The sequence below is a fragment of the Archocentrus centrarchus genome, chromosome 23 (assembly GCF_007364275.1).
Source record: "Archocentrus centrarchus isolate MPI-CPG fArcCen1 chromosome 23, fArcCen1, whole genome shotgun sequence".
NCBI classification, from domain to species: domain Eukaryota; kingdom Metazoa; phylum Chordata; class Actinopteri; order Cichliformes; family Cichlidae; genus Archocentrus; species Archocentrus centrarchus.
Genome location: NC_044368.1, coordinates 22,915,628 through 22,937,963, shown reverse-complemented (window position 1 = coordinate 22,937,963; position 22,336 = coordinate 22,915,628). Strand labels below are relative to the sequence as shown.

Sequence of the window (22,336 nt, the reverse complement as noted above, 5' to 3'; positions counted from 1 at the left end):
ATTCATTTTCATTCAAAATTGTGTTAAGCATCTGTACAGATGAGGTACTCAGTTGGGAAACAGTAGTAGTAGCACTTGTGGTGTGGCACTCCGGGAAGTGGTTCCAGTTTTGCACAGAAAGATTTTTTGTTTGGTGTTTTGTTTGATGGGTGTGTTTAAAACCAAACCAAAAGACTCAGATCCAGAACATGAAAGGCAACAGTTTAGGTTCTTTGGCAAAAAGCTTTAAGAAGTGTCATATCCCACCGAACATGGTTGAATCCTTGACGTCATCTCCCTGGTCAAAACTGGTCGTGGTATGACTGCAAAAACTGCAGATGTTGATTTTGTTTCCGCATAGAACAGAAGTCCAGTCAGACTGTCTCAGATTACAGACAGATTCCTTCAAAAACACCAAAGGTAGGGCAGTATTAGTTGCCAACCCTGTGATTGGGAAGACAGTATCAGGAATGTATTAGATTTCATCCATCCGCTTTTGACAGCAGTCATTTGAGACGGCATCCGTATGATGTCATTATATTGCTGGAAATGTCAGGAGGAAATGTTGGCATGCTGGTAATCTTTGATACACAGTCTCACCAAATGAAATCCAGTCAAAGAATCAGAGAATATCAAAATTTGACCTTATCAAGACACTTTTAAGACATAAGTGCTCTGTCATAGATTAATTTTCATGACAATAGTTACAAATTAGAAAGTAAATAGAGAATGTCAAAATGCACATGAATAAAGGTTAGTAAGATTATTAATTTTTTTTCTGCATTAGGCTGTGGAGCACATTGAAAAACATTATTTCTGAAAGTAAAAGTGGCTTTGGACACACACTGAGTCATCAGCACTGTGGAGCATCCCTACTGTGTTTTGAAGGTATTTTCAGTATTTCACCAGATGTCTGATGTTCTTCGATCTCAGTGCCTCATTTGCAATGCAAAGGAGAGATACTACAGTGATGAGTGAAACAAGAAAATGGTTTCTCAAAAGATATGTTGCTTAAAATGAACCAAATTGAAACATTTAAATTGCATTGGGTAGAGATGTAACTCTCAGTTGGGTATGTCTCAAAACCTTGACAACACAACCCAAACCATTTATTATTGATCATATATTATTTACCATATATTTATTACCAAATGTTTCGACGTTCTAGAGTTGCAGAAAAGAGAATTTTGAAATTTCCTAGATTTCTGTATACATTATGTTCTAAGACAAGATTTTCAAACAAGTCCCATCCATCCATCTACATTTTTTTGGTTTAAAAACACAGGTTTTACTTTTTACAATTAAGCCAGCGTTTCCAGCCTTCAACCCCATCAGTGCGGGCAGAGAGGTCACTCCAGCTTCCTTGTGACACAGCAGTGAATTGGGTTCATATTTCTTCTGTATTTCTTTCACTCGTTTCTTTTATTCTTTCATCATTTATGACCATCCACTCCTCTTGTAAACATAAACTGAACACACCGAGCTGTTTGAACTCTCTTTATTAAGCATTTATGGCAGTCCTATTGTTACACAAGAAGTTTACAATAAAAGACTAGCCGTTTAAAAAAAGGTTAAAGTGCAAATTTATTAGTGTTCTATTAAAAATAAAAGTAAATGGGTCTTGTACAGAGTTTATTATTTAAATGCATGTGCACAGTTCAAAGGAACAACAAAGGTTTATGGTTAAGAAGTTTCACCATCTCCCCCTGGTGCAGACTCACAGTGTGTCTGACTTCCTTATGCTTGCTTACCAAACCAACATCATTAACAATGCACATGTTGTTGTATAATTAATTTTACATGTGATGATTATTTGCAGTGTTTCTAAACCCATCTGCGTCCCCTGAATGTGGGAATGTTTCACCAGTCACAGTGCTGACCACTAAATCTTTTCTTATGAATAATTTTACTACACAAATAGCTGCAAACAAACAAACAAAAAAAGAAAAAAGAAAATCAAAGGAGTTAACAGTGTTGGTGAGAAAGAATAGGTGAAGTAATAATGGCCACTGTGTTATTAAATCCATACAAATTGGCTGTATTGAGTGGTTGCAGCAGCAGTGGTATTTAAATCACAGTGTCTATGCTGCCAATAAAATCCATCTCTTTACTCTGTTTTCAGTGTGGAAAATACCACAGTGTATAAACAAGAGCTACTTTCATTACATCACACATGGCTCTGGTTAACAAATAAGTGAGATTCCAGAAGTTAAAAAATATATTGGTTTATTTAATTCTAGAGTAGATTAACCAGATCTGCTGATGCCTGATGGGGGACCATTTCTAAATAGTTAACTATTAAAAATGTACATTTCTCAGAGCTGCCTAAACAAAGTCTTTCTTTAATGAACTAAATTAATGGGATCTAAATCACGACTCTCTGTGTCCCTTCGTTGATAGGCTACATAGGGTTTCAGTGATGATGATCTGGTGGTTATTAAAAGAAAGCTGGATTTTCTCTGACAGTCTCCTCTTGCTGGTGGAGCAGCTTCATTTGATTAAGAATCAAAGGGGAAAAAGATGTTCAGTTCCCGCTCAGTCCAAACTGAGAAGTTCATCAAGCATGCAGCACAAGGGGGAGCTTCTACAATGGCTGCATGTCCATTTCTACACGTCTGCTTTAGAGCATGGGATAGGCAGACTTTTGTGGGAGAAAACTGGGATAAGAAAGAGTAAAAACACTTCATGTGTCTCCAAACGTGCCTGTGACGTTTTCTCTCTGTGTGTTCCTTTAGCTTCTTCAGAAGAAACAGCGCAGCACCCTGAAAATATGGAAGGTGGAGTACATAGCTTACTGCCATGGCCTTTGTGGTGTCGGGTTGGGGTTGGGATAGATAGGTGCCGGTGTTGGGTGGCGGTAGTTTGGCACTGCTACATTGGGTTTAGGAGGATACGTTGGAGTGGGGTACTGTGGCATGCTGTGCGGCTGGCTGTGTGTGAGGTTGTGGGCAGGTGAGGAGGCGGCAGAAGAGGAGTCAGGAAGGTGAAGGTAGAGAGGCGCAGACGGAGCGGAGGGAGCAGAGGGTGCAGTCGGGGTTGGGACCCTCTGCAGGACAACGTGTGGGTATAGTTGAGACTCTGAGCGGTAGAGCCCGGGCATGGAGGCCTTTAGCAAACTCTCCTGACTCCTGAAAGATAGAGACACAAAAAGAGCAATGTGAGAGAGACGCAGTAAGCTAGCAGTTATTACAAACAAGGGAAATGCATCCATGTGAGGAGAAAATCTGATTTCACTGAATGCTGAAATTTCTCATGAAACAACTGGTTGATTGAATCATGTCAGGAATCGAACAAATACTATATACAAGTATGAAACAAACCAAGCTTAACCTGACTCAGTACATTTGTTACTCTTAGAAGTAATCCTCAGAAAGCGTCTGGAGGCAGTTTGAAAAAAAATCTGATGCCATAACCAAGAAAAAAAAATCACTAGTATTGTAATAAAACTGAATATTTAATCCATTATGCTGATTCTGGTTCATTTATTGAAGCTTAATTCATATTTTTCCACATCAAATAGTGAGAAACAAGCAGACAATTGTAGTAACACAGACACATTGGCTTCACCGCACATGCCCCAAACTTCCTCAGGGAAAACCCTGGAACCATCGATCACCACCTGCCTCGATCACCACCTGCCGCAGGCTAACTTCAACCAATTAGCGTAATGACGCTTATGACATAAGTAGAGAGGGCAGATAGTTTTTCAATCAAATGGGTTTGATTCCTGTGAATGTTGCAAGTTTACCTCTGGTACCCTCTGTTCTCATATCCACTGAGGCCTCCTGTCAGGTAAAGGGGGCTGTCTGGAGCAAGACGGGGGTTCATCCTCTGGGACAGGTGGAAGATCTTGGGTGGAGGGAAAGCTTCCCACTCGCACTCCTCTCTCTCCAACCAGCACTCACTGCGACGGGCTGAGCGCTTGTCTCTTCGCCTGACAAGGACAGGAGAGATTTATCAGTTTGCTAGTTTGACACCGACCAAACTCTTAGACACCTCCGTCCACCAGTCCTACCTGCTTCGTCCCTCTTTCTTGGCACGGTCCCGGCTGGATCGCTCCTGCAGACAACAGATGAGGAAGGACAGGGACATGGCAAGGATGACGATGCCGCTCACCACTGAAGCCAGTACAGCCACTCTCAGTCCACGGTCCTCCGGCCTGGGGATTGCTGTTGGGAAATGACTCAGTCTCAGGTAACACTTTAAGTTCTCTCCTCTTTCCTCTCTGCTTTTGGTTGTTTGCATGCTGAGAGGAACAGTTAGACTTGTTCCCTGAGCATGAAAAGGCACAGTGCACTGTCGCCAGCTGTTCTTTATATGCAAGAAGATTTCACGCACAACCAGGCATGAACCATACTTAAATCTACACACCTTCACAGACAGGCAGATAGTTGCTCCACTGTGCTTTGCCGTTCCTGACATGGCAGTATATTTTGTCGCTGCCAACCAGCTGGTATCCGTCTCTGCACCAAAAGGCCAACACACTCCCAATCGACACGCCTGTGCCGCCCTCCACATAGAAGGAACCCCGGCGTGGTGGCAGGACAGGAATACAGGACAGACCTGATGGGAGGTGAGACAAAGCTGCTTAGATCAACAAAACACTTGGACACTGTTTTAAAGAATGAGGGATTATGTTTAGACAGCGAGTCCCAGATGGATCAAAAGCTGATCCATTCCTGAATTTTATGACGCAAGTTTGCAAGTGTATGAATACTTGGCTCCATCCAAGCACATGTCTGAATATGTGTAAACGTAGCTAATTCCTGTTATGTAATTCTCCTCAAAAGCTCCATTAGAGAGGACCTATTATTTACGTTTTCTTGCACCCTACCTAATTACCTCATACTGGGCCTCAGTGCAGCCTCTCGGTTTATAATCTGTCTGACACAAGTCAGTTTAGCTCCTAACGCCTTCCTTTAAATCTGCTTCATTCTGATTGGAAACCCCTCGCAAACAAAAGGTTTGAACAGTGGATGGGTGGAGCTATTGTGCTCACAGCCAGAGTGGCATACTTGAGATAACTAATTTAGGGATATCTACTCTCAGGGACATCATAAAGAGCCTAGAGCAGAAAAAATGATGCTTAGAGTAATGTTTAGAGCAGTGTGAAGTCTGAGCTTTTGGCTCACTGGAATTACATTACATTACTTACACATACCTCATTTTAACCATTGGCCATGTTGAATATCAGCTTCAGTGACTGTAACAGTATATGTATGACATAAAGTAAGGAAAAGTCTAATAGCGCCGCCCTAAAGATTCTTAATTGGGGTCATGAGGTAGTTTTCATTATAACTTCTCATGAATTATGGCACCTATTGCCTCGGGGGAACAGACACCAGTCACTGCTTTCTGATTTCAGTGAAATAGTTAAATGGTTCTGATCTGGCTTCTTGTTGTCTTCTCCAGTAGCTGGACCATCTTTAGCAGAGTTAATGGGCGTTACATTCTGTTTCACTTTCATTTCAAGCACAGCCACAGCCTGGTCCAGAGTGTCTGCAGTCTGTGCTGGGACACTTAGATTACCATTTTCAGTGGTAGACAAAGAGAGAAGAGGCATGCAGCACTATTTTTATCTTCCTCATGCTACAATACGCAAATACCTCTGAGAGGTCTTGTGATACAGCTGCTATTGTTAGAGTGTGCTGTGGGGATTTTCGAGGCTCTCAGGAAATTTCATGTAAACATGCAGCACCACTGATTGCACAAAATGTCCCACATTTTTACACTGCATCTTGAGGCAAGCATTGTTTTTTTTTTTTTTTCAAAAAAAATGACCATATGATTGAGGCTGACAGGGTTGTCAACAGAGTCCATTATAGTGATGATTCAGAAATTACCAGGTACAGAGTGAACTGCCAGGATTCTGCATTTTAAGTGCTATTGCCAGAATAGTGCACATGAAGTGCCATTTTTGTACTAATGATGGTGGATTGCCAGCTGAAGATACACAAAATTTTGAACTTATTTTGGAAGGAAGTGCAACTTCACTTGAACCATTAACACAAGAAAACTGCTACCAAACTAAAACAGTCGGACACTTATACTTTGGGAAGGTTGGTGACATACTATAAGACTGTGAGGTCTGCATTATCATCGATAATGATGTAATCCTAACCAAAAAGGCGCGTCCACAAAGGAGCGAGATACTTGTCACGCCTTGCTTTGTTGTGACGGTCAGTCACTAGCAGATATACCAAGCTCTGGTTGCCTAAGTGGCCCTTTAATGGATTTACCACCCTGACATACTTTATGCCAATTAACTACATTGGTAGTCGTTTCAATCGAGCACTTGGAAGTTGAGAAAAATTTAACTCGGTCCACACATTTTGTGTCACCAGTGGTTAGTTGGTTATTACCCATCATCATCTGAAGTCACCAAATGTCACTGACCTTTAGTGTGTTCTAGATTAACTCAAAGTCAGAATTTTCAGCTGGAATGTCCCCTCAACTAGGATTTCCAACTTGGAAAGTCGGAGCAGCCCCGATAACCCTGAGTTACCAATCCAAGATGGCGGCAGTGAATGTAGTAAAACTTTTAATCTGTCCAGCCACTGCTGTATGAATGGCTCTCCCTTTTTTTGAGGAGTCTTTCTAACTTAAGCAGCTAAATGCTATGCTAGCACTGCCAGCCAGTTACCAACTCTATGAAATCATGCAGTGCATTAGATGGTTATCAAATTATTCAATTATAGTAGCCAAAAGAAGTCACAATAATAATATTATCACAATATCTATGGAAAATATAAAAATACAATTCTTTCAGTAAAACGTATTTTTAGTGTTGTTTACTGTGATTTTATTCCTGTTTTGGAAAATGGTGTTGGGTCAACCTCCAATACAAACAAGTTAACTTCTTCCTCTTTCTCATCTATCATCTTTTACAACACAGCTTTGTGCAGCAGGAGTAGCCACCTATGGTGGCAGCAAACGGCACCATACAACAAAGCTGACATGAAATTCACGCCACTGCCGCTGTTTCTGTAGTCTTGCACCACTCGATTTTTTTGTAACCTGGCGTATTGTGCCACTGTGGCTAGGTTGAAGACATGAATGTATGATTGTGCCAGTTTTTATTGCTTTTTTTTTTAATGATATATCAGTATAGAAGCTCAGAGAATCACAGATTATACAGAGCAAGATGTTGCAAGAGTTTGAAAAGATGAGACTTTGTTGAAAAGCTTTGCTTTCTTTGCTTCCAGTTTTGACTCCTTCTCCTCCTATATGGGTACTGATTTAGAGGTACTGTCTGAGTGGTGATTCCTATCATTCAGGAAAACACTGCAGCAGTTAACTGCTCTACAACAGCCAGTATGAATAGATCTGGCTGTGTCATGATGCTACTGGCGGCACGCACAGTGACCAGCGCAGGAGGTTTACTGGGACCTTTACAAGTTCCCATGTTGTCATCTTTGTTCTGTGTTACTTTGGATGGCAACTATCATTACACCCACTATGTTGCAGTTTCAACTAGATGTGTAGTATGTGTTGTAACTGGAGGTGGGTTAGAATGGGAACTTCTCAGACCTGAACAGTTAATCTGCAAGAGATTAAATCCAAATGCTGAACTGAAAGATGCTAAAACGGGATGACAAGCATGATTCTTTGTGAGTTAGACACCTATGCACTGCGGATAGTAATATTTTGTATTTTTAAAGAAAAATAATTATTTTTACAGCTTTAAAATGGATTAAAGAATTAAACAGAGAAAGTAAATTACAGCAGTGTTTGCTAATATGGTGTTTTAATGAGTAATGGCCAGAGGAGCGCGTGATGCTGTGGAATGCTTTGCTGTGTCAGTATTAGTGTAATCTGTGTGTGTGTGTGTGTGTGTGTGTGTGTGTGTGTGTGTGTGTGTGTGTGTGTGTGTGTGTGTGTGTGTGTGTGTGTGTGTGTGTAAATGAAACACAGAGAGACATATCATCCTTGTGAACATGCAAGCTGCTCTCTGCTGATTAGGAGCGACAGATGGGAGGATTTCTGCTGTGGTAGAGACAGTGAGGGAGAGGATCCCGTGATCCTGTGTGAAGATGACAAGCATCCTTTCCTTCATACACACACACACACACACACACACACACACACACACACACACACACACACACACACACACACACACACACACACACACACACACACACACACACACACACAGTTACACATCATGGCACACATACCAGACACGTGCATAATGGCTACAGTGCAGGGAAACAAGGACACGCTGACTCTGTTTTTTTAAACGAGGGAACTAAAAGCTTTTCTGTTTTCCCTAAGAGACCTTTGATTCATGCTTTGTGTTTGTATGTAGTATGTGTGTATCTGATGACCATCATGTAGAGGACTAAAAAAACAAACACTTGAATTTTTTAGGTCCTGATTTTTTGTGTTGGCAGGACATGCACACACAGCACTCAGAGATAAAGTACAGTAATATCATCTGTTTAAATAACTTAAACAAACGGCTTTACAGTCATACAATCCAGCATAACTTTAACTTATAAAAGATATTATGTTTAACCCTGTGCAAAAGAAAGATACACATGTGATGCAGATCAGACAGAGAAGCATTAATTTATTCTATTTTTCAATATTTGGCCCTTTTCTTTTTGCTCCTTTGCAACATTAAATATTCCTGCTGGGTGGGAAAAAGTAATCTGCTCATTTGTGTTTGAGTGAAGCATACCTCTCACCGAAAGAATATTAAGGAGATCACATTTGCATTTGAATGAAAGCTAAATGATCTTTAATTAAAATGAGGTGAACGTAATTATCATCAGAGATTCATCTGGTGAGTTTATCAGACATTATTACAGCACCAGGAGCTCTCATTTTATGATCTATTAAAAAGGCAGAGCACTAAACAACACATTGTTCAATGTCCTTATGGGGATATCAATTATTAGCTGGTGCAGAATATTAACTTTCAACCATGTGGATTGATATTTAGCTGTTAGATCTACAGGAGGATTAGCCCACTAAGAAGAACTTCTAGATTTACAGAGAGCCAGTGTCTAGAGGCTGTTATTTACTGACTGTAACAGTGTACTTTTATATAAAAAATATTGCTATCATTGCCCTAACAATGAACTAACACTGGTTTTAATTACCAGGCTATTAAATTTACTGCAGTATGCAGTTTGGCTGTCTAAAGTTCACTTTACTTTTACCTCTGTTTTGGTTCCCACTAACTCCCCCCTTTTCCCACTGTACATATATTCTGACAGATTTAAAAAACAAAACAAAAAACTTGGTGTCAAATGGGGTTGTCATAAAAAAAAAAAACAATATTACAATACAAATTGAAATTAAAAATTACAATCACATTAGATACTCATTTGCAGCATTGTCATCTTTGCCTCCTCCAGTTGACACACAGCTTCACATACAGTAGCTCCTCTGCAGACATGCAGGCACACAGCCCCTCCTCCCACTAGCAGCTGAACACTTGGAGCTGTGGGTCACAACACTGAACAATGAGGACTTTTAAGAGGTCAGTAAAGGTCCTGTTTCAACAACACTTAAGTTATCATAAATGTTAGCGTGGCTGGCACACACCTTAATGTTAGCTATTTTAATATTAGCAATTACCCACATTAGCCATCTGTTATCACTAAGGTAGTGGCTAGTAGCTAATAATGAAACAATAATGTTGGAGCTAGACAGTGAAAGTTATGAGCCCAGCCTGTCTGTAATGTATTATTACATTTTTATTATTTAGATTATTTTTATATTATTATTGTATTATATTAGACAGTATTAATTTAACAGGAAAACAATTATTTGTCTAAAAAGTTCTGGTCCTATAGAAATCTATGTTAAAATGGCTCTGTAAGATTTTCTCACCGAGTTTATGGGCTCATTCATTTTGGGTCATACTGAAGAAAAAATTCAATAGGGAAAATAAAAATGAACTAAAAAGTCTCTTTTGTAAATCATACTATGTTTCAAAATGGATCATATGGTATGCTGATTGGCTAACAACTTCTGATTGACAAGTCCTTAGCTGATGAACATGGTTTCACAGCCAGACCCTCTTCATCATCGAGGATTCAAAACAGAACTTCAGAAACCGTTGGGTGATGTCACCATAGCTATGTCCATCTTTTATACTGTCTATGGAGAAGCCCCCATGTTAAAACACTATACCAAAAATAATGTTAAATGTTTATTGTCTGGAATAAAATGGGTCTCTTTAGGTAATTTTACTGTTTATGACAAGTGTAAAGAAGGGAATATTTGATTAATTAATATTCTGGGGTGTTGAGTACCATTTCTTTGTTGCTCTAGGAGTCGACAGTTAAGATTTTTGGTTTTCTTTTAACCCTATTTTTCATTAGCTATAATTAACCATTTTATTTCAAAACAATAGTAAGCTGGCGAGCTTCAAAAACAGCTAAACTCAAAGCTTCAAAACCCATAGTCCACAAACCAGTGAGCTTTATTATCGTGGCTTTAAGTCTTGCTTTTACACACAGTCTAAGTTAGCTCATTAGCACATTAGCTATCTGTTGATCTGCTGTGTGTTAAGTGCACCTCCTAAGAAACAGATTAGGAAACGGTATGCTATTCAAGACTCTGATCCACCTCCCTCTGAGTTTGTACTGTAAAAAAGGAACAATGAAGACAGTGTAGAAGTCAGTGGTGCACAGAAGCAATAAAAAGCAGAATTAATGCTGGAAAGATTGAAGCTGTGTGTTGAATTTTGTGTGGTGCACTTTCTTATTTATCTGAGTTTAGACGACATTATTGCTCACAGGGGACATTGAGCAGGGGACTGATAATATCTTTCAAGCATAGATTTTGTGTGCTTATGCGATGTATTCAGGTATTGTGTGTCTTCCACAGAGAGGAGACTGTATAGCGCTGTGAGGGTATATGTGTGTGTGTGTGTGTGTGTGTGTGTGTGTGTGTGTGTGTGTGTGTGTGTGTTAGCTCTGCGCTGTGTTTGCTCAGTCATGTTGTTTCAGACCCATTCAGGAAAAAAAAACACATCATTGTGGAAAATGTGGGTTGCTAATCAAAGACTTTGGCTGCCAACAGGGTACTAATACAACTCTGGCCCCCCAAACCAGGCAACCCCACACCGCCCAACCAAGCATCCCCTCTGCTGTACTCTTCTTTATCACGTTCCACACTCATCTCTGTCATGGAAGCACTCAGAATAGTTTGTGATTAAATAAAGATTAGGCTCCCCACATTAAAGATTCAAACACGCACGTTCACAGGCACAGAGTGAGTGAACACATCAAAACTGCACAGCCCACCCCCATACATGTGGTATATTTTTATTAACAGCTGGTCTGCAGGGCCCTTTCGCCATTTCATTTAAATTTCAACTTCTTAAAAAAAAATCGAATTTATGACCTTACCCAAGAAAGACCATTACAGGACAGTGTGTGTGAAACCCCCCCCCCCCCCCCCCCCCCCCCCCCAAGTATTTCATAGAGTTCGGGGACAATTCAGGCAAAAAAAAAAAAATGGTCAAAATACGAGTCACAAAACTTGTCCACATATGTTTAGATAAACAATGCAAATAAACTTCTGCTAAAAGTCTGAATTGACGCTAATGAGAGATGGCATTTCTGGCTGACGGCTGACTCGCTTCATCTCGTTCGTCCTCGTGTTCCTGTCTTCTCGAGCATTTCTTTTTTTTTTTTTTTTTTTTGCTCCCTTTGCTCCAGCTGCTCTCTTATGTGATCTGACCTCAAACAAACATCATGCTTCCCTGTCCTACCCATCAGTGGATCTATTTCTGTGGCACCTCGCTGATGCGCCACATCACAGCTGATTACCTAATCCCTGCAGCTCTCTCTGCTTGTGCAGCGTATGTTCCTGTGCAAACACGTAAATGCATGTGTGTTTGCCTCAGCTGTGCATTACATTTGAAGTGATCAAAGCCATTTATGAGGGATTATCATTTTGGTTTATGCTGCCCTTCTTCCATTGAGTGTGCAAAAACTTTAGACAGAAGCTGAAAGGTACCAGTTTTCTCTGTTAACTAGCAGCTTTTGCTGGATCTGACTGAGGATAATTTATCCAGTTAAATAGGGTAGTGACATTAGGGCTGAACTCTGAATGGCAATAATGTCTTTTGAATTTGAGTTAGGCTTGTTTTCAGTGCATTCTGCACAAAATAAAAAGGCTTAAAAACCACATTTAAGCAAAAAGGCTTCATCAAATTTATATAACAGGACATCCTATTCCCACTTTCTCTGCTTGCATGTTCCACCATGGTGCCTGTCACTTTGTTTCAAATGTGGAGAGTCAAGTAAAACTCATTCTTGCATTTTAAAAATGTAGGAAATGGAAATACTTAGAGGATGAATTAGAATACTTATATCACAAAAGAAAATCAGAAATGACAGAGTGCAAGAGCAGTTGTTCCCCTTCACCCATCAAAGTAGAGAGAAGGCTCGTTTCCAGCTCTCGCTTAGTGACTTTGTCGAGCTAGTTTTAAGCTGTGGGAAGGTAATAATGAAGTTGAGTCACTGCCAAAAGCCATATTGGATTGACAGGCCAGAGAAAGAGGCAAGGCTTTTTTGTCTGGAGCTCACTGAGCCTGGCCGGCTCTGGAGTGACGATAGTGTTTGTCATTGACAGAAATACCCCTGGATCTATGTGTGTGCATGCATGCATGCGTGTGTGTGCGTGCATGTGCCCTGGCATGCACAATACTCATCTCAAAATAAATTCCTGTCACTCATGCTGCAGAAATCCAGAAACTACCATCATTATCTTTGCTGATATTCTCCTCTATGAAACTCATTTTTTGAGTGTTTCTCACTTAAAGGGAATTAGTGAAAATTTTGTGGTAACTGATATTAGAGGCGGCATGGTGGTGGAGTGGGTAGTGCCTCACAGCAAGTCGGTTTCTGGTTCAAACCCCATGTAGGCCCATTCTGTGTGAAGCTTGTATGTGATTCCTGTGCCTGTTTGGGTTCCTCTCCCAAAGACATGCATGTTAGGGGAATTGGTGATTCTAAACTGGCCATGGATAAAAGGTAGATAATACACTGGACTTTACGTAGTACTGATGAGTACATCTGTATTCCTTTGTATAAGTGTGTCATTAACAGGATTTCTTGCACTAGAAGTAACCTGGAATAGACAAAGGTAATTGGCTTTGTCTACAACTTAATCAGATTAAAAGCATCAAAACTTTTTATGTTTACATTTTTGGCTTACCTTTTAATTTAAATCAACTCAGCATGAATAAAAGCAGCTTAGTATGAGCATCTAAGCAGACGCTGTATTTAAAATGGAACTTTTTGTTTTTTTTCACAAAGTTAATAATTTTAGAGGATTTAGCTGATTTAAACTTAGCAGACTTGGTTGTGCTTAGTTGCACAAATAAAAAAATACTTAATTTTTTTTCTCCAGTGCTTCCTATGGTAGTAATATATATGGCTGCAGGTACAAAATACATTTCACTGTGCATTGTACTGTGTATAACTGCGCATGTGACAAATAAACACTATCTTATCTTATCTTATCTTAATATAGAGGGAGTCTCATTCAGTCATACACTAGGAGACTTTTAAATGATTTTTTTCACCATTTTTTTTAACCAATAGCACCGACTGACTGTCAGGCAGCCAATAAGGATTCACTGTCAATTTTGGCTTGTTCAGATTAAACAGCCCAAAGGCCTGCCAAGTAACGGATATAGGCCTCACTTCGGGATTAACATTAACCCTTACACTCTGTTGCGGTTAATAGGTTGTGTTACCGTGTTAACTTTGAGGCTTACAGCTTTCCTAAAGCTGAAATAGCCGCTGCGCATCAGGAGTCCGCCAGTTCCTCCGCAGGAAGTCGATCAGGACATCAGAATGCACCACAGCAGCTTCTCACTCCGTCACCAGCTCAGTCTGCTATCGACCAGATATTTAAAGCAGAGCTCCATAAATTTGAGAAAAGTAGTACAAAATAAAATATTTCTGCCAACAGGTTCTTTTTATGTTGATTTCTAAGTGCACAGTTCACTACAAGAGGGACTTTGTTACATTTAGCATCTGCCTCATGCACTTCAAGTTCCTACTTTCCAACATTTCCTTTTTCGAACTGCAAGACAGCTGATTTCTTGCCTTACTCCGATCTTTTGTTTCGATCTATATGATAATCTGAAGTAGTGCAGAACTGTCAATGTCCATCTATTGGTCAGTAACACAAAAATATTGGATAAATTCTTGTGAAAATTCCTCTAAAAAAGAATCTTAATGATTTTGGTGTTTCCTTCAGCATCAACATGAAAACCATCAACTGCATGTTTCACAATCTGTACCTTCCTGGTTGCTTAATGAATCCTAACGTCTTTGCTGAGTCCCTGATGTTTCACCCAGTTCCACCATGAGGTTGAATTTGGTTTGAGACCAAATGTCTTCTTTCATGCAGGGAACACTGTGTACAATGTAAGTTCTGTATGAAGCATACTGGATGGAAATTTTTGGATACTGTGTGAAATGAAAGCATATGTTGGACTACAGATAATTGTACCGGTAAAAAATAAATGTACATTATATTTGTTAAATTTTCACATAACACATTTTGAAGAAGTGAGAAAAAGAGGAGAAGCCTGACTGGTTGCACATGTATGTAAATGTCGTCAGATGTAAAAGGAGAACTACCCAAGGACTTAATCAATAGTAGAACTTTCAGATCAATTTACTTCCAGGAAGGGCCAGCGGCGAGGATTCCTGGATGAGCTACATAATGAATCACGGCTTCTATTGACGTAGTCTGAAAGCCCTGTTTTATCTAATGTTCCAAGGACCTTCGCACGAAACCTTAAGACGCCTGCTTCACCAGCTTTGTCGATTTTAACACTGAATTCTGTTAACAGGGCTTCTCAGTTGTGTTTGCAGATATTAAATCTCTGAAATAGCCACAGATGAAGACAAGAATTGACTTTGCCTGCAATAGATGTAGTCTTTTTAAAGTGTATTATTACAGTACAGTGAACTCATTGTCATGTTAAAGAAACCATTTTGAGATTATTTGATGGCATGGTGCATTATTCTGCTGGAAGCAGCCATCAGAAGATGGGTACACTGTAGTCATAAAGGGATGGACAGTAGGCATTTAAATGATGCTCAGTGGGTAATAATGGGCCCAAAGTGTGCCAATACTATATCCCCCAGACCATAACACAACCAGTAGCCTGAGCTGCTGATAGAAGGCAGCATGGCTCCATACTTTCATGTTGCTTATGTCAAATTCTGATCCTACCATCAGAGTATCACAGCAGAAATTGAGATCATCAGACCAGGCAACATTTTTTCAATATTCTATTGTCCAATCTGGGTTGAACTGCCTGCTGTGCTCTGCCTGTATTTTTTGTGGCTGCTCATTGTTTTCACGTGTACTATATGCGTCTGCTCCCTGTCATTGTGCATTTCTATTGGGCATCCAAAAGAACGTCACACTGCATGAACTTTGACCGCGTCACATACGAATGCTCCCTGGCCGGCATGCTATCGCTGTAATGTGCTCTGCTTGACGCAGCGGGACGTCATTTTCATTCACCGCTGTCTGGGGACTCCCCCAAAGTTTGTCCAGTTCACATCCAATTTCTCTAAAAGAAAGTTATATTTTTGCCAAGAAAGGTGAATTTTAACCCAATATCTTGCACCCTCATCACCCCATACCACCAAGAAAACCCTCTATATCGATTATTTCCCATGCAACTCCAGTGCCAAGTGACATTTGTGAGGTACCAGGAATTGCCAAAAAAAAAAGTTTTATTATTTTTGTTTAATGCATGAACTTATTTCATTGTTTTTACCCCAAATATACAATTTGGGGTAAAAACAAATATACAATATACAAATGTTTTTTGCAGATAATATTGTTAAATAATATTCAAATCAGATCAGCTGACTACTAAAGTTGGGGACCATTGCTGTAACACGCAAAGACGTTTAATTAGACTTTGTTGATAGCCTTTAATTTGGCTGCCGAATCGAAGCACTCTTCATGTTCAGAAATCTCCTTTATTTAACTGGATTTATTTTTGTTCTACAAAAGTCACGTGAGAGTGGCTTTACACTCACAAAGCCCAAACAGAAACCCCTATAATGACTAAACATAAACACAGTATTGCTGCTGTAATCCAGTCCTAAAGTAAAAACTCAAATAGCTTTAAAATGATGGTGGGGATAAGTAAACAAAATCTGGAGAGCAGCTTTTTATCTATTAAAGCTCGCAAATTAAGCAGTTTATTTTGTCATAAACATTAACTACCACATGCATTTTGGGAGAGCTGATATTAATCACACCTTTAGGATTTAAAATTTTGGATAAAAGCTCTGGTCTGGTGAAATCCCTCCATGTGGTACAGTGTGTGCAAAGCAGCAGATTACCTGTGTGTGCATGTGTGTGTTATTAAAGTATGAAGTGCTTATTCTTCCTTGGGCAGACACATTGTTGCAGTTGTGAAATGAGCAACTGTTTACTCTCTAAACCTTTAAGAAGATTGCTGTCGTTTGGGCTGAGTGTGTCCATTTCTAGTGTGTGTGTGTGTGTGTGTGTCTGTGTGTGTGTGAGAGAGAAAGTGAATTATGTGTGTATTAGCCACGTGAGGTTTGCATTTTGTCATCTGCTGTAGGCTATTTGTGTGCACACGTGAGGATATGGGCAGTGTGACTGAGAGGGGGTGGGTTTTGTGGAAAACCAAAAAGAAAGAAAGAAAGAAAGAAATACGAATGGAAATAGAAAAGAAATAAATGAGATTGAGAGAGAAACAAAGTGACAGAGGACAAAAAAAGCAATTAACAGAGAAAAAGAAGAGACAGGGGCTGGTGAAACAGAGAGACACATAGACAGGAGAGGAAAGGGAAAAAGGCTAGATGGGCAACGGGAGTGGAGAAGGAGATAAAGGCAGCTCATGCTCCAGTAGAGATGAAGTCATGCGAGTGGCGCTGCAGCTTTCTCTTCAGGCTGAGCAGCTCCAGCGTGGACATAATGAACTGTCTTTAACTGCATCACCTGCTGCTTCACACAGCACCCACTTACACTTCTGTAGTACCATACAAGCATAAAAAGAGCCGGACACGGATGCACACGTATAGAAACGCTCAGTTTGTACTTGAAGATACTGTATTTATAATTGTATTCCAAATCCCAAACCAACTGCATGGCAGATTGAATGTTGAAACTGACAGTTTTTCGTGTTTTTTTTTTTTTTGTGCCAGATGTTTGTAATAATCTGGGCTGCTGGCAGCATGTTTTAGTAGTACAGGGCCATGCTGTTGGAATACATAAATAATATGGTTTAAATAAGGAAGACTTTTCCTGAAAATAGATGGCAGTATACTATACGTTACTCCAGAATTATTTATATATATAGTTCAGTATCAGCAGCGCCTTCACAGATGTGCATGTTGCTCATGCTCACCTCCTTCTTTACCCCAAAGGATGTGCCATCCATGATTTCCAAGTAGAATCACAGCACATGAAACTTTTCCAATTTGTTCCCCAGACCATATTTTGTAAAGCCCAGAGAAGACAGCAGTGTTCCTTGTTTGAATATGGATTTTTTTTCTTTGCATGATATAATTGTAACTTGTATTTATGGATTTGTGTTTATGGATAATAGCTGTTTCACAACAATCATTCCAGGGGGTCCCGTGGGAACTACCTTGCCAGCCTTTTTTTCCCTGTTTGCTTTGTGAACTCTGCAGTGACGTAATCCAACATCATCTCTCGCTGTAGCTTTTTATTTCCCTGTAATGCTTTTTCAGCTTATTCATCTACTCTCTAAATTGCTTCACAGTGTGATGGATGCCTAACAAGTTGAAGAAAATGGCTATTATACATTTTTAGATTTAGGACTGACAAATGAAAATCACATTGTATTTCCTCTGTCACATACAGGCTCCATAAAGTCTGGTTTTTATTGCTGGTTCATTTTTCTGTCTTTGTAATTTATGTGGCTAATTGGATTTATGTATTTAATCAACTTATACATATATCTGGACCAAACTCAGTGTAGTTACATCATTCAAAACTTCTCATGTTCTGGAAGTACCTGCCCTGTGTTAGGACTGAAAACACTGCGCACATTGTTGGTTGCAGCAGGCCTCAAAGTCCACCCCAAACAATCCCAGCAGATCAACCGATCTTAACGTCAGCCCACAACTTCTGATGGCTCAGCTGATACTCTTCTACGCATCCAATTAACAAATCTCACAGGGGCTGTGGTAATCCTCTGAGTCTTAAGTCATCAAAGGTGTTAAGCCTAACCCTGTACTAACCCTATATTTTGGAAAAGCCCAAAACTGACTTGTCAACAACAACCCTGTATTTTTGATCCATGCATTTTGTTCCCGGATTGCCCAGGGTTAGGGTTAGGGTTGTTACCGATGGCGATTTAGACCTCTGAGGATTAAGCTGCTTTAGCCTGTCTACATTTGCTTCAAATCTGCAAGCCACTTTGCAGGCCACCTCCTTCACAGCTTCCTTATCCTTTATCTGACTTAATGTCACATCTTTTGTGACATTTGCACTCTGTTCTGTGCAGGAGTCCTGCAGCTTCTCTTCCTACCTCCATCTTTTCTTGTATACACACAAAAAGGCCCCATCAGGTGCTTATTGCACAGCTATCTCATTCTTTTGTTGCCCTTGTGCTTTATTTATTTAATTCGATAATAACTTTAATCTAAATGAGTCACTGCACCTTGTTGTCAAAGTTAAAATACAAGTGTTAAATGATTTGGAAGTCATTGCATTCTGTTTCCATTTACATTTTGCAAAGCCTCCAAATCTGACTCTCTCTCTCACACACACACACACACACACACACACACACACACACACACACACACACACACACACACACACACACACACACACACACACGTGTCCTTGCATGCACTCATCCTGACAAATGTTTGCATGCTTAGCAAACTGCAAGCTTACTTAACTGCACAAAAGGATTTACTATAAATCAAAAGCAAAACCCGGCCTTCATAAACAGTCCAAACGGCTCAGAGACAAACACACTCGCACACTGTAACAGCCAGATTGATACAGATGTTTACTTGTACAAATCACCTTGCTTTACTGATGAGTTTTGATGGGAGAGATAACATGCCTTTTCTGTTTGTTTGGGGTTTTTTTAAAGACTTTTTCATGGTGTGTGAACTGAAAAACAAAGTGGGAGCTTTCAGAGTGAGTAAGTTTTCTCCTGGGTGGGTGCAAAGACATTTCAGACCAGCTTGGAACAAAAGCACTGAAATTCACGGCACTTTCACTAACTTTCAAAGACACTTTTGTAGATAAAATACAGTGTTGGCCAAATAAATGGATCTTTGAGGATTTTTCTTTTTTTGACAGTCTTGGATGTAATCCATTTTTTTGTGGTTAGGCTTAGTGTTCTGGTACAAAGTTAGGTCAGAGGTCAGATGAGGAGAGAAGCAAAACCATAGACTCCATTACAGGTACATATGCAAAAATGTTACCTGGATTTATAAATGTAGTGTATTTATCTTATTGTGGTTCGATAGCTTTTGCAAATTACCGGGTTGTGTGTAAAACTCTGACCTGTGTCCAATATTATCTACCTTTTTAAGTCATAAAGTCACAAATTTGGTTCATATTTATTGGACACAATTTGCTGCATATAATATACTCTAACTTAGTATGTGATTTCATGTTGTGTCCAGAGTTATGAAGACCTAAATAAGGGGAAAACTTAATTCAAACATTGTCAGTTATTATCTTAATTGCACAGCCTTTTCATAAATTCAACTTTGCCACTTTAATCACACGCCTCAAAAGTTTTTGGTCATAAGCAAAAATGATCATTTACCCCTGAGACACACAAGGTTATTTAAGCAGTAAAAAAAGTAAAAGTAAGACTTCAGTGAGTATTTGGAGGTAAACCAACCTGTGTAGTTGCTGGTGACACTCTGGGTCTGCATGTCTGTCAGAGCTTCTGACTGTGCTCTTGTCTGTGCTTCTGTTGGTGTCTGGGCTTCAGTCTGCAGGTCTGGCTGTAGCTGTATTGTCGTGCTGGTCAAGTCTTCTAGCAGCAGTGTGGCTGCAGTTCTCTGCAAGTCCTCGGGGCTCAGTGTGGCGCCTCCAGCCAGGACCAGAGCACAGAGCAGGGGGCACAGCAGCATCCAGCGGTGGGTGCTGGCACTTTTACCGGTGGGTCCCACTTTCAGAGACATGGGTTCAGCTACTGAAGAAGAGCTATGTGGGAGAAAGAGAATTCAGAGCCTCATGGTGAGGTTTAAAATGAGGAGGAAAGATCCGTTAGAAGAAAGTTTTCTTCTCTCTGTCTTCCTTTCTCTGTCTTTATTTCCTTTGTCTGTTTCTTTCCTCTCCCCCTTCCTCTTCTTTTCCTCACTCCCTTGGTGAAGAGAGGTAAACTCCCTCTGTGTTTCCTCTCATGATGCGGCTGCTCTGCATGGCGGTATGAAACAGAGAAAAGGATCGTGAGAGCGTGCATATAAGTGAGTGTGTTCATGTATGCATCTGTGCATATGTAGTAGATCCAGCTGTAATCTGCCTGCTCTGTGCTCACTTGCTGCTGTTTTCTCTCCTCCTCGCCGTCCCTCAGCTAACTTGCCTTGTGCTCTTACTCGGACTGCTGCGCTCTCTCTCTCTCTCTCTGATCTCCAGCTGGGCTGACTGAGCTCTTGCATAACAGTAACTCACTCGCTGAGCCGTGCTGAGCTGTAACTCATGCAGCCTTAAGTCCTGATATTCCTGGCTGCTGCGCTTTCTCTCTCTGACCTTCTCACCCTGATTCTCCCTCTTGGAGGTTGCATGCACTGAGCGTTGACTATAGATGTAATAGATGTAATCGTTATCACGAGATAACGATATCTCGAGATAACGAGTTATTATCTCGTTATCTCGAGAAAACGGTAATCGTTATCTCGTGATAACGAGTTATTTATCTCGTTATCTCGAGAAAACGGTAATCGTTTTCTCAAGATAACGAGTTATTATCTCGTTATCTCGAGAAAACGGTAGTCGTTATCTCGAGATAACGGTAGTCATTATCTCGTGATAACGAGTTATTTATCTCGTTATCTTGAGAAAACGGTAGTCGTTATCTCGTGATGACGAGTTATTATCTCGAGAAAACGGTAATCGTTATCTCGTGATAACGAGTTATTTATCTCGTTATCTCGAGAAAACGGTAGTCGTTATCTCGTGATAACGAGTTATTTATCTCGTTATCTCGAGAAAACGGTAGTCGTTATCTCGTGATAACGAGTTATCTCGTTATCTCGAGAAAACGGTAGTCGTTATCTCGTGATAACGAGTTATTTATCTCGTTATCTCGAGAAAACGGTAGTCGTTATCTCGTGATAACGAGTTATTTATCTCGTTATCTCGAGAAAACAGTAATCGTTATCTCATGATAACGAGTTATATTGAGTACAATGGTTGCCACTATTGTATCTGATGGGCACTAGTTCATGAAGCGTAAGGTTATGCTCTAAGTTAATAAATGTATGTGCGTGTGTTCCGGCCAGAGCGGGGCAGTGTGTGGCTACCAGTGAATAAGAGTGATGTCTCCCGCTTCGTGTGTACATCTTTAAGAATGTCTACCTGAGGGAGAGCCAAGAGCCTCTCGTGTGAATGTGAGATCCGCTGCAGAAGAGCCAACAAGTTATTTATCTCGTTATCTCGTTTTCTCGAGATAACGAGATAAATAACTCGTTATCTCGAGAAAACATCAGAAAATAGTTTATACGTACCATGGCGGCTTCCGTAGGTTGGGGTGGATGTATGGGCTGACAAAACACAAAGCCTTAACATAGGAGAACTGTATTATTTTCAGTTTTAAATGTAACTGCTGTTTCCCCCATTATTGTGACCATGACGATTAAAGACAGCTATTAATATCTCACTTTTTACCCTGGAGGTCAGTGCTTCCTTTAACCATGACTTTTTCATCACCTTAAAACACTTTTTAGTGAGGAATAGCCAAAACGGAAGGCCGTTTTTGCTCTGAGCTTCTGCTTATTGTTCAGCCCTGGTCTCATAATGTCAGTTCAGATGAAAGAGGGCTCAGTGTTTCCTGACAGGAAGGGAAGTTGCTGTGGTTAGCTGGCTTATGCTGGGATTCTCTGAAGAGACACATAAATGTCTCAGCAAACCTGGATGAGAGAAGGGTGAGATGGGTAGATCTAAGAGTGCACACCTCCCAAATCTTGCACCTTGATGTCAAACAGCAAGTCTGGCAAGCTGATATGCATCTTATTTGTTGAATTCTATTCAAAATATATTTAAAAAAAGATCTATTCATAGCCTTGCAAAGTCAGATAAACAAATCTTTTGCTGGGTTCACTGAAGTCAGGAACTCATCCCAGCATCCGGTGGTGAAAATTGTCTG

General features: G+C 40.2%; 1 protein-coding gene across 1 annotated transcript; it reads right to left on the bottom strand.

Moving 5' to 3' along the window:
• Window positions 1–1,461: 1,461 nt before the first annotated feature.
• LOC115773471 (sushi domain-containing protein 3) lies at window positions 1,462–20,544 on the bottom strand. The gene is made up of 5 exons (XM_030720222.1): window positions 19,868–20,544; window positions 4,351–4,542; window positions 3,995–4,148; window positions 3,728–3,913; window positions 1,462–3,107 (listed from the first exon to the last, which is right to left on the bottom strand). The coding sequence occupies exons 1-5, from the start codon at window positions 20,151–20,153 to the stop codon at window positions 2,771–2,773; spliced, it is 1,155 nt and encodes a 384-aa protein (XP_030576082.1). The 5' UTR covers window positions 20,154–20,544; the 3' UTR covers window positions 1,462–2,770.
• Between the last annotated feature and the right edge of the window lie 1,792 nt (window positions 20,545–22,336).